The sequence below is a fragment of the Python bivittatus genome, unplaced genomic scaffold (genome assembly GCF_059951505.1).
Source record: "Python bivittatus isolate LINGU-HERP-01145 unplaced genomic scaffold, Pbiv_v1 ctg000740_np1212, whole genome shotgun sequence".
NCBI lineage: Eukaryota > Metazoa > Chordata > Lepidosauria > Squamata > Pythonidae > Python > Python bivittatus.
This window is the reverse complement of record NW_028277106.1, coordinates 776206-791932: the sequence shown is the minus strand read 5'-3', so window position 1 is coordinate 791932 and position 15727 is coordinate 776206. Positions and strand designations below refer to the sequence as shown.

At 48.8% G+C, this 15727-nt stretch overlaps 1 protein-coding gene across 13 annotated transcripts in view; it reads right to left on the bottom strand.

Annotated features, from left to right (window-relative positions):
• DYSF (dysferlin) overlaps positions 1–15727 on the bottom strand; it is a 119797-nt gene that overhangs the window by 60866 nt on the left and 43204 nt on the right. For all 13 annotated transcript variants that reach the window (XM_007426884.4, XM_025165852.2, XM_025165855.2 and 10 more), the window contains 8 exons: positions 13447–13639; positions 12159–12314; positions 9075–9206; positions 8474–8640; positions 7165–7279; positions 6941–7046; positions 4576–4718; positions 468–641 (listed from right to left, as the gene is read on the bottom strand). In XM_007426884.4, coding sequence (XP_007426946.2) covers positions 468–641; positions 4576–4718; positions 6941–7046; positions 7165–7279; positions 8474–8640; positions 9075–9206; positions 12159–12314; positions 13447–13639 — 1186 coding nt within the window. The remainder of the gene's footprint in view (positions 1–467; positions 642–4575; positions 4719–6940; positions 7047–7164; positions 7280–8473; positions 8641–9074; positions 9207–12158; positions 12315–13446; positions 13640–15727) is intronic.

Below are 15727 nucleotides of genomic sequence, written 5' to 3'. Positions count from 1 at the left end.
GATTAGCATATTATGTGAACCCAACCACCATAGTTTGTAAACCATGGCTTACGGCTTCACGTGTGATGCAAATCCAGCCAACTTTGATGTTTCCCAAAAAGTGGCTAAACATACCATGGTTTAGGTCAATCAGGGTCTTCAGCTCATGGAACTCAGACCCAACCCAAGGCTTCTGATCCAGTTCACCTTATGTGATACGATGCTCTAAGTCTTGTGAGTAACCCCTTCAGGAAACTGAACTCTCCCTGTATTTTTGTATAGGATTCTCCAATTATGCAAATTTATGTCAGACGAGGGTAATGATGGCCATGGCCCTGGGGCTCCATAATAGCAGAGGGTTTTCAATTGGTGCTTGTCAGAAGAACGGTCTTCTTCTCCATGATGTGGCCAACCCCATAGCTCTCCCGTAAGAAAGTACTTGGGGGAAAGGATGGATGGCTGGGTGCGGAAGAACATACTGTACTTACCAAGGCACCTTCCAATGCGAAGACAGCTGCTGGGCCCGTGTGCTCCAGGGGCTCCATCCGACGTCTCCAGCGTCGGCGGCGAAAGGAATCTGTCTTGCGGTATTTCATATGGAACGTCCAGCCAAAGAGGGAGGCGTACTCCCAGCCTTCCCCTTCCAACTCCTCCTGTTTATACTGGAGGGAAGAGGGGGTTTTTTCAGTGACAGGTAACCAAGAAAGTGACTAGTGGAGAAGTCTTATTATCCTCCTCAGAGCTCTTCTTTGGGGTTAAACTTGGGTACAGAGGAATACAGACATAACCTTGGAGAAGTAATGCCACAGCGGTTCCCAGCTCATCCCTGACCAAGAAGAAGAGGATGAGAAGGTTCCACTTCATCACGCAGCCTCCATCCCTCCCACTGACCACCCTGGCAGAAAAGACTGGCAGGCATAGGGAAAGAGCCCAATTTGACTCTCGGACTGCCCGCAATAGAATGGCCCTGGAAGACAGTGCTCAGAGACGACAGGGCAGAGGACATGCTCTCTAAAGTGGGCAAGAGATGCCAGGCTAACCTCACTTTCTAGGGCTCCCCTGATTATGCCCCCAATAGAAGGGTCAGTGACATCATGCCTCCTCAGCCAAAACTGGGTCAGGAGAAGGAAGAAAACTTGAACCCCAGTGCAACTGAAGGCAACTTAAGGTCTGTGTTGGGGATCAGATGAAGGGAACATCCTGAGGACGTGGCAGAAAAAGAGGTTGGCAAAGCAGATTTATGCCATGATTAGAGCCATGTGGGGAAATGCTGGTCTTGCAATTAGATTTATTATTTTATTGAACCCAATATTCCCCCAGTTTAAACACTTCCCTGGTCCTATCCTGGCATTTATGTACTTTCAGCGGCATTCTTTAGGAACTCTGTGTGTATCTCCCTGTTTACATCTTGCTCTATTTTTAATGCAACAAATTCATAGTTATGTTTTAAACATTTGTTGAAATCCACATTTTTGGCATGCACTGTGAAGTGGGATAACTTGTTTAATCCTGGGGCAAGCATGTGAAACATTTCCCATATTTTCCACGATGGGCATGTGGAAAGTTCTTTGTCCGCATTTTAGCATTTTTTATGCATGCAGCAATAGTTAACCTCCCAACTTAGGGCATCACCCAGTGGGAAGAATCCCACATCAACCACATGGAAATAAACAGGAGACGTTCTCAGCAAGTCCTTTATAAATCACCCTTTAAATAAAATGTGAGCACTGGTGACTCCTAGCAAGAAAATTGGTCCTTTGGCTGGTCTCCTCGGAGAACCAGCCTGATCTACAGGCAGCCCACCCAGATGGAAGGCCATCTGCTCAAGTTGATTTGAGGTCCAGAAGGGGCAAGCTTCTCCTGGGTCACTAGCCCAGCAGTGACTCAACCCATCACCTGCAGAATTGCCCTCATCAGCAAACCTTTGCTTTAGCCATCCCTAGACAAATCCAGGCTGCACAGATGTAGGAAGAGCTCAATTCACAGCTTCCTGAAGGAATGGCAAACACATGTAAGCATAGCAAAGGCTTCATGCAATGTGCTACGCAATGCTCATGTTGAGCCTGGTTAAAGGAAAGGTGATTGTGTCCAGCTTAGTTTCCACCAGTGGTGGTCCATGTACACCAGCATGTAACACAAATCTGGTCTCAAGATCATCACATGCTGCTTGATTCTGGGACCCTACTTGACCCCACATTGTCTTCTAACCTGGATGTGATGACCAACTGAGCCTGATAAAGGGAGTTGGCAAAAGCCACTCTGTACATCTTCAGGGACAGCTTGCTCTGTGGTCAGCTATTCTGGAGGTAACAGAAGCCGAGAACTCCGGAGTTTCCAAACACGAGTGAGGTTCCACCAGAGGAAGCCCTCTTGTGACTGAGAAGGGCTGCACTGTAGTGCTGCTGGAGAAGGAAACTGCATCCCACAATGGTGACCGTCACTGCATCTCCCCAACTACTACTTCTACATGCCTCCTATTCAAAGCTCAAGAGTAGCATATATAAACTGCCAGGATTCTCCACGTTTTTGAGGTATCTGTTGTCCAAGGGAGACACCTAGAGCAGAGTAGAAACACTGCCAGTAGAATCCAGCTTGCTCAGCAGGACCACTGCCTGTTCACTGGCAGGCCAAATGCCATGCTTACTACTGCCCCAAATGGCTCTCTCCCCAAGGACATTTTTCTACATGCAAAGCAGCTGCTGGATGGCCCCATCTTAAGGCAGGAAGGAACTAACTCTGTCCCTGTCAACTATTTCATTTCCCCAAGTACGCCATTCCTCCAAGAAATATGGATGGAGAAATACTGCTGAGATGACTTGGAACACATGTAGACTTATATCTCCACTATTTCTTTGCCACTTGGCTAATGTCCCTGGGTTGTGTTTTAATCTGGCTCTATGGCTGCAATAAAGTAGCTTGTTGGTTGGGTTGCTTGTGTGTATTGTATGAATATATGTATTCACAGAAGGTTAAATCACCCAAAAGGTTGCAACATCAGTTTGAGATCAACAATCTTGCCAGGGGATCAATGGAACACATGTTAATTCAGATGATCCCTCTACTGTAGATCAGTGTTTTTCAACCTTGGCAACTTGCTGGTCCCATGCTGGCTGGGAAATTCTGGGAGTTGAAGTCCACACATCTTAAAGTTGCCAAGGTTGAAAAACACTGCTGTAGATCTCCCAGTCCTTGCAACATTACAATCTGGGTTCGACTCCACACTGGAACCTCTTCTTACCCACCCACCCCCTTCTAATAATTTTTTTAGCAATTAGAACCAGGTACAAGTTGCAGCTTCGTAGGATTCAATTAAATATAAGAAAAAACTTCCTGATGGCAAGATCTATTCAACAGTGGAACGGTCTCCCTACAGAGGTTGTAGGTTCTCCACCTCCGTAGGTTTTTAAGAAGGAGTTAGAGAATCATCTCAGTTTGCCTGCACAAAGCACAAGGTTAGATTAGATAATCCTTGTGGTCCCACTCAATTCCACAATTCTATCTTTCTTTGATTCTCTTTATAACAAGAGGCAAGCCTCAGAAACAATGCACAGTGTCATAACCGTGGAAGGAAAGAGGGCACAGTGAAAGGTACTGTGGGGTTTATCCTTCATGTTTACAGCAAGAGCACACAGCCATGAGCAGAATGCCGCACCTGGGGAGAAGCAAGAAGCTTCGGATTCTTCTTTTTAAAGTCCACTATAGCGTATCCATGCTACGTTTGACTCCAGGGAGACTTTCCCATCCCCATAGCTACCCAGTTGTGCAGGAATGCAGCTTTACCTCTAAAAAGATTGTGTGGCATAACTGTGCACACATGCACTGAAAATTTAATTCCCTTCGCAATGTTTGTTCAACATTTTGAACCTTGGCTATCAAAGCAGGAAGCCTACAAATGATTTCCCCCCATTCAAAAGGAGTTTTAATCCTTTTACATTTATCCAGAGTTGTAAAACATTCGGAGTCATTTTCAACTGAAGCAACATTTAAGCTTCGGTATATAAATACATAAATAAGCTGTAAAGCCAAGTGTCCCTCTACGAAGACACTCCGACAGGAAAGGAGTAAAATACCACGAGATCTGAACACACATAACTCAGTATTGCAGGGAAATAACAACCAAAGTCATCAAAGTGGTCAGGAGAAAAAACCCAAAGACCACTGAGGGAGACATAACTTTGGAGACAGGTTGACCAATGTATCATGCATCATGTGAGTGATCCAGGCAGGGAAGGACTGACCCAAAACAAACAACCCAAAAGCCAGCCTAGCAGCCTTTTTGTCAGAGAAACAAGACAACAATCTGTCAATAGGGATGGGACACTAATGATATCTCATTAATCATGCAGTTGTTTGGAAAACTGAGAACTTTGAAAACTTCTTCCAAGCTCTTTATAAAAGTTGAAATAAGATACAAGAACTTGGGAGAGGGAAAAAATCAGTATTGTTCACTCATCTTTTCCCCTTAGTATGCTCCATGTGTGTCAACTGCAGTCAAATCATCTCCATCTAGCACGTTCATCATCCAGACTGCATGGAGATGATGGGACATGGCTGTTGGACACTCTCCATTTACCTTTGTGCCCACCTAACACCTACCTTTTTCAGGGCCTCCATTTGAGCAAGGTCTCTTCTGCGGAGCCTCACCCACCGTCTACGTCGGTTAGTGTGATACATCTTCTCTGCTGGCACCCAAGACTTAGGTTTGTTGTCTGGTGGGATGGTAATGCCATATTCCCAGCCTCAGAGACAAAAGACAGAAAAGCTTAGAATACCAAAAGGAATTATCCCCTTTTTGAGTTTAACCAAGGGAAACGTGTGTTGAATTTCCACTCGTTTCCATGGCCGATGGTGGAGGGATCCTGAGATTGGAAGCCCAGCACATCTGGAAGACACCAGCTGCTTCAGAGAACTGAGACACTGTAATTCAGAGCTTGAGAGGGTTCTGAAACCTCATCCCAATTTTCCAGATCTTGTGACCCTGAAGGACACCTCAAGGAAGAATGTCCACGCCAACCACTTTTTAACCAAAGCAGCAAGCAGTTACTTGGTAGCCCCAAGGCATCTCTTCCTACAGTTTTAGAAATAAATTCTGGTATAGCCTACTATATCTAGTTCTGGGGGGGAAAAAAAAAAAAGGAAAATAATTCAAAAGAAAATCAGGAGATTCCTGAACTCACCTCATCATCTCCTCATTTCCTTGTTCAAGAAGCAAGAACGTATTTTTCTAGACCAAAGCAAGGCTTTTCTCTAAACCCTTCAAAGCTTTATAGTTATCTTTCCATTATTGTGTGTGCATGGGTCTGTTATTTTTTAAAAAGAATTGCTTCTTTAAAAACCTACAGCGTCTCTAGGCTGAGCAACATCAGGCTCCTTCCCGAGACTAGGGCCCCTGGGCAAAGAATATTTGCTTTATCCTGTACAGAATATGGTGACCCATCAGCCAGTTGATAGTCTCTAGGTCAGTGTTCCTCAACCTTGGCATCTTTAAGATGTATGGACCAACTCCCAGAATTCCCCAGCCAGCAAGGCTGGCTGGGGAATTCTGGGAGTTGAAGTCCATACATCTTAAAGTTGCCAAGGTTGAGGAACGCTGCTCTAGGTGGTGGGAGAGAGGTACATATTTTATACCCACTCCTATTTCAAAACCTTCATGCTCTTTTAGAGGGTTGCCCCCCAAGAACAGAAGCCCTGGCCCTTTTTTTTTCTCACTCACCTTTGCCCCACCCATTATAAAGAGTCACATCTTTACAGTCTCTGCGTTCCTGACCAGATAGCTCCCTTAAATTAGGGATTTTCCTGCCACTAACAGAACCCCAACAGACAGAATTCAGAGCTACCTAACTACACACCCTGCAGGGCTGTCCACAGGATATGATAACAAAAAATCAAAATGGTGGCCCAAAATGACGGTCCCACCGAAGCTCCCCCCATTTTTTATGCACGTTGCAATGCACACAGCAAACAGGTGATGCTTCCGTCACACCGTTGCAGCTGGCATCCAGACGGTTTGACCCTTCCCCACAGACACCCCGATACTATGACCGAGCCAAGAAATGACAAATATGGGGCAGCCGGTCACCCAATCGGATTTGCCATCCCGAGGGAACAGCTGTGCAAGGTCTAGCTGGACAAGTGCATCTACGAAAGAATCTCTTAAACGGGAATGTGGGAAAACCAGTCAGCCTCGGGAACAGCGCTGGACTTCATGAGTCACAAGGTGGAAGACTGAGTAGCACATGAATGAGTGGCCCCACCTAGAGCAATGGGGATCCAAAGTTATGGGCACCAACCAGGGGGCTGGAAGAGGAACAGGGCTGCCTTCCACAGAAGGAGGACTACCACAGAAGGCCCATCCTGGTCAGCAAATGCCTTTCTTTATATATATATATAAATATCTAATTTTTATTAAAATGTTTTTAAAAAGGAAGTTTAAAAATGAATACAAACTAATATACAGTAAGAAAAAGAAAGAAATCAAAGAGAAAGCTAAAAGGGTAAGAAAGGGGGGGAAAAGGAAAAGGAAAATAGAAAAGAAAGAAAGAAGATACAAAGAAGTAGCTTCTGATCTTCTTTACGGCAGTTGTAAGTACAATTATACTGTGAAATTTACCTCTTACTCTATGGTTACAATATAACTCTCTTCTTTCTATAATCTATCCTGTCTAATCATCAAAACCGTAAATCATAAGTTCATTTTTTTCCCTGTTTCATGCAAAAAGTCTCTAAGGGGCTTCCAGTCAACAATGAATGTAGATACTGTCTTTTCTCTGATCAAAGAAGTCAATTTAACCATCTCAGCAAGGTCCATCGTCTCCCCCCTACCGTTCCTCCCTGGTGGGTAGTGCCGAATCGTTCCATCTTTGTGCATACGGTAATCTCGCTGCAGTTCTCATGTACAAAAACAAAGTCCCACGACTTCTTCCCAACTGTTTGTCCATCAATCCCAAAAGAAAGCAAATACCTTTCTCATCAACTGCTCGGTTGAGATCTGTGTCCCACTCCACATCTTCCCATTTCCATCCTAGAGGACACTCGATTTCTTCCTTGGGCAAAATCTTCTCCCCATTCTGGAAAAAGAGAAGAGAATCCAATGAAGTCCGCCTGTCTGCTCTTGCTTGCGACTCAGAGGAAGGAGCTGGCATGGAAAACCCCCCACCCATCGCCATCAAAGAGGTCATTGCTCACCACATCTGTGTAGGCTTCGGCCATATGGATCCACTGACCACCCGGAAGCCGCACTTGATTCTCAAACACTTCCTCCACGAAGCTCATATGACCGGCATCCACGTCATGTAGTAGCCTGCATTGTGTAGGAAGGGGGGAAACGACCCTGACTTTTTTAACGTTTTTCTCTCACCCTAAAAAGGCCCTTTTTAAATGGAAGCAGCGCCCACTTCAGAACAGAAGCCCTCATAACCCCTTGCCTTGTCACAGGCACATCTGAGCACCACAGGCTTCCTCAATTTTCCTGAGGTTGGCATGCAAGGGCAGAAACGAATCAAGCCAGCCACCAATTCAGGCAGAAATCTGGTAGTCAAAAGCATGGGATTTCTGTCCCTTATATTTGTAAAAATTCTGAGTGTATCCATCTTTCACCAAAAAAGCAAGATGATGATGATGATGATGATGATGATGATGATGATGAAGAAGAAGAAGAAGAAGAAGAAGAAGAAGAAGAAGAAGAAGAAGAAGAAGAAGAAGAAGAAGAAGAAGAAGAGGAAGAAGAAGAGGAAGAAGAAGAGGAAGAAGAAGAAGATGCAAATAGCAACTCTTTGGGTAGCCAGACAAGTTGCAACTGTTCATGAAGCTTTAAAGCCACACAAAATGTCAGATTTCTGAAAGTTCTCAGATGGATTTTACATCTTCTCCACTCAAAAACAAAAGCCCACCCTTAATTCAGATTCTAGTCCAGACTCCTCTTCCCACCTTTCCCCAATTTAAGAGTGGGGGAGTCGATGTGTGAGGTGCTTGGAGTGCAGCTCTGCCTGAAAAGGAAACTCCACTGACCTGGGGAGGCCGGCTGTCCTCCTCGGAGGCCAGGGCAGGGCTCCCGTGGCCCAGGCAAAGGGCCGGCCCTCTCCAGATTGGCCCAGGAAAGCCCCCAAGGCTGGCCACTTCCAGGCAGAGTGGACTACAGAAGGTAAAAGCGGCCAAGGGCTGGCCCCGCCCGTGAGCTGCCTCACTTCTCTGCCCCAGTCCCCTCCCCATTCCCCCAGCTGCCAGGCCGCAAATTCACATGGTCTGCAAAGCCCCCCAGCTCCTCTGGCCCCCTTGTTTCCATATCCGCAGTGTCTGTGCCCATTTTGGCACCCCAGCCCTCCCACCGGGCTCCTTCATAATTTCGTTACGCACCAACACAGCCCTTGGGGTGATACTGGCCGGGGGTTGGGGATGATGGGAAGCTGGTCTCGTGAGCTAGGAAGACCTAACCCAGGATAGCTCAAGGAAAGGGAAGAAACCCCGGAGTCTTGAACCTCCCACTGCCGTTACTCACGTCTTCTCGGGGCTGACAAACCAGTCTCCGGCCCACGTCCAGCCGGCGGAAGGCTTGAAACTGTCCTTGGGCAGCTTCATCTTGCCAGTGATGTCCGAGTACTTGGGGTAGGTGAGACCGGTTGTGCCCCAGTTCCCAACCAACGCCAGCTTCGTTTGGTTCTCATACTAAGACCCCAAAGAGCGAGAAAAAGGGAAATGGGGATTGAGCAAAAGAGCAAGCCGTCTCTCCGACAAGGGTACCTTAGAGGCGAGCAATAAAGTCGTTGGGGTGTGCAAGCTAAAAGAAAGCTTCACCGGGTGGAATTCCGCCCGGGTGCAATAGACAGAACGCTTCTCTCTCCAGGACAAGAAGCAGAGAAGGGTGAACAGCAGAGAATACAGTGGCCACAGAGCCGGAGCACCAGGAAAGATGTACGCTGGGCTGTTCAAGCCCTCTTGAGCTTCTGGATGGAAAGGCCCCTGCCCGCTTCAGGTTCAGATGCAAAGGGGTGTCTGCTCCCTCTTTCCTAGCATGGCCGGCCCCCCCAAAAGAACAAGCAATCCAGTTCTGGGGAACTTCCAACCCCAACCCCGTTAGAGAAAGACAAGAGTTGGCTCACCGCTTCAGCAAAGACAGACAGCCTCCCCTCTGCCGTCTGGTTAAACTCCTTCTCGTCCACAGCGAGCCCCAGCCACAGCCGGACCCGGATCTGAGCTGGGATCCTGGCACCCACCACCTCTTCCTGAGGACACTAGAGCAGAGAGGAAGGAGGCCCGGAGTATGGAGGGCAGCAGCCTGCTCAGGAGGCCCCCGTCACCATTCTTATTCCAGACGAGCCCAGCGACCCTGGGCTGCAGGGCAGGCTGAAAGGACCACCTCAGGGAGACCATGCCAGGGCAGTGCAGGGAATGGGTGAACTGAAGTTTTGGATGGTCGAATCGGACCCAAAGATCCTCCTCCCCGGGACTTCTCAGAACACACTCATCTCTATCTATCAGAAGTCGCTGCCCCTTTATTAAAAGCAGGAGAGCCTCAGCCTCTGCAAGCAAAAGAGAAGATCCGCAGGGGCAGCAGAGGGCAAGAAAGGCGATGGGGACCAAGCATTAAGCAGGGGAGGAGCTGGGTGGTTTCTTCAAGGGCGGGAAGCGGAGTGCCAAAGGCTTCAGAGAAAAGCCGAGCTTTGGAATAGGCGGCTGGTTCAAGCCACAGTGATGCCCGGGGGCCGTGATGTCATCACCAAATAAATGGCACGGATTTGCATCCGTTCCAAGACGGCGACGTGATCTTGCGCGACCTCAGCTCCCCCTCCCCTGCTCTGGGTGTGCTTCTTTGCACCCCCCTCTTCGGCCACATCCACAGGACTTGCTTAGCCAGATCATCTGCAGACCCCACGGCCGCAGCTCAAGTCTTCATCAGCTAATCCGTTGATTATGTACGACAACCTCCATGATCAGGTCCACTGCCAGTGGTTTACAACTTTTAAAAAACGAACACGCAACGCATTCCGAAGTAAAGCAGCAGTCGCTAATATTATAAACATATTAATGCATTATAAACAAATCATAAAATGCGACCTGGGCGTAACTTACGAAGACCAGATCATTTTTGTTTGCTTGTTTTTGTGTCTCCGTATGTTGTGTGAACGCAGCTCACTGATTAGCTTGTTCAGGGCTTCGTGTATCGTGAGAATCAGGGGATGAGTCCGTTGAGCCTGTGCACTCCTCAGGGGTTCGAACCAGCTGAACCCAGAGGGCTTCCGCCCCACCGGGGGGGCGGGGGGGCACCGGGGTTGTGTGGAGAGCCGCGCTTGTCCCATGAGAGTCCTGCCCTGCTTGGGGCCGCCCGTTACCAAGAGAGAAACGGCAGGGGGAAGAGCAATGGGAGCCCACGCCCAGCCTATCTCAGAGCCCCCACCCGTTCCAGGGAATGCCAGGAGAGCGCCCACAAGAGGCCGAGAGGGCCACCAACTTGGACAGTGTGAAAGGGGGTACTAGACAAATCAATGGAGGCCATAATGACTTTGTGTTACAGGCGGGGTGTTGCAGGCGGGGTGTGCTCCAAGCACCTGTTGCTGGAGTCATGGACAGGAGAGGACTCCTGCCCTCCCATCCTGCTCGGGCACTTCTTGGAAGCCCCGGGTCTGCTGCGGTGGGGTGGCAGGAATTCAGGGCTTTCGTTAGGTTTTCCTCTTTCGGCTCCTCCAGACAAGAACCAGATCTTTCGTAAGTCTCCCTCCCTCCCTCCCTCCCTCCCTCTTTCTTTTCTTTTCTTTTCTTTTCTTTTCTTTTCTTTTCTTTTCTTTTCTTGAATAACCTATTCTCTATGTCTTCCTGGCCTCTCCCTACTCTATCCTCACTTCCCATTTTAAGATTCCTGACCATTTTTCTCTCTTTGTGCCCATCGTCCAGATTTCCTGGGCTGGCAAAAGATCACTCCATCCCTAGATGCTTCCAGCACACCCTGGTATCAAATATCTTGATTAGGGGAATCCAGATTATGGAACGGATGCCTTTTTTTCAGGAGTTTCTCCGTGATCAAAGGACCATCCCAGCGAAGTGCACGAGCAGCAACAATGGCATGAAAAATTCACAAAGCTCATATTGAGTGAACATGAGTGAACTGGGTGAGAGAGTGGATCAGGGAATGCTGAGCACTAGCACGACTGATGTGAGGAGGAGGAGGAGGAGGAGGAGGAGGAGGAGGAGGAGGAGGAGGAGGAGGAGGAGGAGGGCAAGTCAGCTGGCAGAAATGTCTCCAGCTGAGCTGACGTGTGTGCCCACGCGACACCTCTGCTTCGCAAACTGCCCTGGTTGCTGGTTTGCTTCTGGGTGCGAGTCAAGGTGCTGGTTAGGACCTATAAAGCCAGAGCCTGGCTTTCTCTTCCCGTATGCTGTCTCCAGGTATTGCAAAAAAGTCCACTATCCAGACTTTTTTGTCTTTCTTGTCAGCCATGGTTAGGTCTGGGGCGTTGTGTGGCAGGTGCATGTCTGTTTGAATTCTGAAGTCCCAGAGCACTTGAGCCTCTTCATGTTCTACTCGTTTGTCTGTTTTGTGGTCCCACCAGTTCTTGCTTGCAAGCAAGTGGTATTTCTTGCAAATAAATACATCATTAGTAGTAGTAGTAGTAGTAGTAGTAGTAGTAGTAGTAGTATTAAAATCAGGGTATCAGCTCATTGAGGAAAGGGGAAGGTAAGGCAAAGACAATCTTGGTCATCTTCTGTGTCATTGTTGCTATTTTGGTATAGATGCATTTTGTGTGTTTTTCAGTAAGAACAAGCTAGATTTGGGGCTGCAGTTTTCAGATGAGGAAATTGCATTCAAACAAACATTTTGGATAGTCTATCTTGGTTCATTTGCATTGTTTAAATTGGATTTGTGATTTCTGTATTTTCTTTTACTGTATTTTTGCAGCTGCACCAGCATTTCTATTTATATGCCTTGCTGGTGCCTGGTATTCATCAGAGCAGCCATGACCTAATTTCAAACAAGCCGAGAACAGTCACGTGGCTCCATTCAGTTCTGTGCATTCAGGCTGCCCTGCCCAGCGCAGTTTGGGGGCCGGGGCCCAAAGGTCATCCCGTCCACCCCCAAGAAGGAGAAGAAATGTTGCTTGAGCGGAAAGCGCTTGCAAACGTTTTATCCCGCGCAGCCTCCCCATCCCTACTGCAATGTCAAAATCCCACCTGGACCTGACAAAACTTACTTTTAAGAATATGGTCTGGAGTTTTCCACAGTTCTTCCCACAGCAGCTGGCTCCGTTGCGGGAGAAAAGGACCTCACGGGCAGGCAGCCGGGCGTAAGCCACGCGCCGGTCCCCTTGCAGCATCCAGATCATGACATCCGGGAGGCTGTTCTGGGGCTGGAAAAGAGATGATTTGCAGGCAAGGATGAGAGACTCTGCAGGGAAAGGGGAATCAGGCCTTAGAGGGGGTCACCTTCATGCCAGACAAATCGCACCTCCTTCCCTCACGGAGTTGTGAGCTGCGCAGATCAAGGGGCAGAGGGTATCTGGGCCTCAGATGCAAAGCCTTTAACGGAGTCGGTCCCGAGAGTCGCCTTCATAAAATGGTAAAAGTTGGGCTAGATGACACTACTTTTAGGTGGACTCTCCGTTGGCTGCATGACCGCACCCAAGGAGTGCTAGCAAATGGCTCCACCTCGTTCGGAGGGAAGTCTTGAGTGGAGAGCCACAGGGTCTGTCCTGGGCCTCGTGCTGTTCAACACGGTTCTCACTGACTTGGATGAGGAAGTTGAGGGAACACTCCTCAAGGCTGCCACAGAATGACACAGAACGGGGAGGGGAGGCTAATATTTTAGAGGAGAGAGAGGATTCACAAAGATCACGAGAGGCTTGAGCAGTGGGCTGAAGTAAATAAACAGAACTGAACAGGTGGAAGCATCTGGGTAGGAAAAATGAGAGGCGCAAGTATAGGATGAAGAGACCTGCCCTGGCAGTAGGATATGTGAAAGGGATCCGGGTATCCTGGTCAAGCACAAGTTAACCTGAGCCAGTCATGTGAAGCAGCTGCTAAAAAGGCAAGTGCTATCTTGGGGTGCATCAACAGGAGCACAGAGTCCAGCTGATGGGATAACACTGTTCCCCACTATTGTGTCTGGTTCAGATCCCACTTGGAATATTGTACCCAGCTCTGGGCACCAGAATTCAAAAAGGACAAATTGGAGCAAGTTCAAAGGAGAGATACCAAAATGGGGAAGGGTCGAGAAGCCATGTGCTCCCAAGGGTTGATGTTGGCAAAGGCAGCGAGGCCAGCCCAGAATCTGCGAACCTCCCCCTCTCGTATTTGCACTTCGGGCTGTCCTTGACCCTTGACATGCTTTGGCAAAAAGGGATTATGTTGCCCAACACCAGGGATTCTCCTGCAGTCAGAATGCTGGCATCCCCTTTCCCTAGACAAAAAAATGCTAAACCCCCACAATTTAGAAGAGGTGGGAGTCCTCGTTCCTCTCTGCATGCAAGGAACTACGTTTACCTCCTCCACCATGGACTTTAACCGAGAGAGCCAATCTTCTGCCTGATCCAGGATCGTTTGCAGATCAGAGTCTTCATGCTTCAGCTTCAAGGCCGCCTGGACCATCTGATTGAGGTTGGTGGTGCGGAAACGATAAAGATACTGGTCCAGATGGGTGCTGTTTGGCTTCTGGGTGACATCAACCAGGGGCTGGCTGTGGAAGGAAATAGCAAGGGGAGCCCATCCGTTAGCCCAACCCAGGGAATAAAATAAGGGTTGCCCAAGGCAGATTCTGCAAAACTAACTCTGTTTCTTCTTGCCCTTCTTCTCCCACTGCCCCACCCACCAGATTTTGTAGTGGCCTGGGGAAATTGCCCGATATATAGGTCTTGACCATGTCCTCCTGTCTGTGATTCTTCCAAAGGATTGTGCAGTTGCTGATGGCAAATTGTAAGTTATGTTAGAGGAGAACAGCTGCAGCATTCCAACGGGACATTGGTCTGCAAAGGCCCTTTGCCCGCTGCTATTGATTTCCCCTGAAATTTAATTTGAGGGCCTTCCCCCACTTAAGGAGAACCCAAGCATGACCTCAAAAGGTTACCTGCAGCTCATCCCCAACCAGCCATCCCTGAACAGCCTAAAACCATCTTTAGAAGAGGCCACAGCAGTTTTGCCATGGGTAAATTGTCACGGGCTTCACCCATCATCCAGCGTCAAGAGGGGGATTGGTGGACACTTTCCAATGGTGGGGATGGGGAGGAAACAAAGCAGGGAGAGCCCCCCAGTCCTTGCCCTAAACCTGCTCCGGGCACCATAAATAAAGGAACGCCATTTGCCAGCATCCTGCCTGTGAGAGGGTAGGGATCATCAGCGGGGACCGCAAATTAATGCGGGTCTAGTTTTCACTGACTCAAGGGCTGGTGGATCATGTTTAACTCAACCATGGGAACAGCCCAAAGAGAAAATGTTACCGCAAATAAACCACAGGCATCTTAATGTCCTCCATACAGGCATGGGAGAAGACGCACGTGCTCCAGGATGGTGGTGTGGAAAAGACCTCTGTTAGTCTATGGTGGCCAAAAATCAAGAGTCTAGTAGCCCCTTTTCCAAAAACTAATTTTATTCCAAGGCAGAAGCTTTCTTGGGGAAGCTTCTGGCCTGGAATAAAATTGGTTCGTCAGAAAAGGAGCCTCCGGACTCCTTCCACCAATGATGGGAACTCTTCAACCACCTGCTTCGGAGCTCCCGTTGAAATCCAAAGGTAAACCTGGCCAAATGAACTGCAAAGCATAAATCCACACTCTGAATGTTGACCTGTGTCCCCGTTAGCTTTAAAGAGGTGAAGGTCCGCGAAAGCAGAAGAAAAACAATCAGATTTCGGGGACTTTGCTAATCTGAGCAGGGGGAGGAGAAGGGAGGGGCTGTTGGCCCAACAGCGGCAGAGCCTCGTGAAAGCCGAGGTGTCCTGGCCCTCGGAGGATCAGCCCCAGTTCAGTTCTTTTAAGGAAAAACAAACACTGTGTTCTTCCACATGAGCACAAAATAACATTTTTCTGCTGGGTTATTTTCAGCTGTTGTGGAAACCAAGGCTGTTTATTTTTCTTTCAATGAACTCAATTAGAGTAATCCCCGAGGAAGTTTTAATTTGCAGCAGAGTGGGCAACCGCCTTGCCTTCCGTGACCCTGAGTCCTCCTCCCTTTCGTTCCTGTAACTGGCTGCTGCTCCTCTACTGGGGGTGCATTTTGCACGGGCCCAGCGACTCGGCTTCCTCGCGTGGTCCATCAAGTGTGAGCTCCCGTTTGGCACTTAAGCCACGGAGGGCCTCGGCTCAGGAACCCGCATGGAGATTTAATAAGGAGGGGTCTGCCTGGCAAAGGGCTGCTACAAACCCGAAGCAGGTCCGAGGGGGTCTCCTTCCTTCCCTCCCAGCTTGGCAGCCTCTGCAGTGACACCCACCACCCCCAGACCCAAAACTGAATGGCGTGTTTGTTGGAGGGAGCCTTCTCAGTGGAAAGCCAAAGTCCGGGATGTGCCCAGGCCGTGTCTGGCACACACAGATGCCCGGTTGATTTATGGCCTGGGGAATGGCTTTGGCATTGGCTAAGTCAGTGCAGGGGGTGGGAAGACCCTGCAAGGCCTTGCAGAAGGAGGGCACCTTTCCAGCAGCGCCCAACCCCCTTCGCCTCACCCATCTACAGCACAGACACTTGTCCTTCGACCCGGGCATCACCGCCAGGATGGCCAAAGAGAGGCAGAAGAGAGGCTGGGGAGCAGAAGACTACAAGCTGAGGGGTGGGGGGC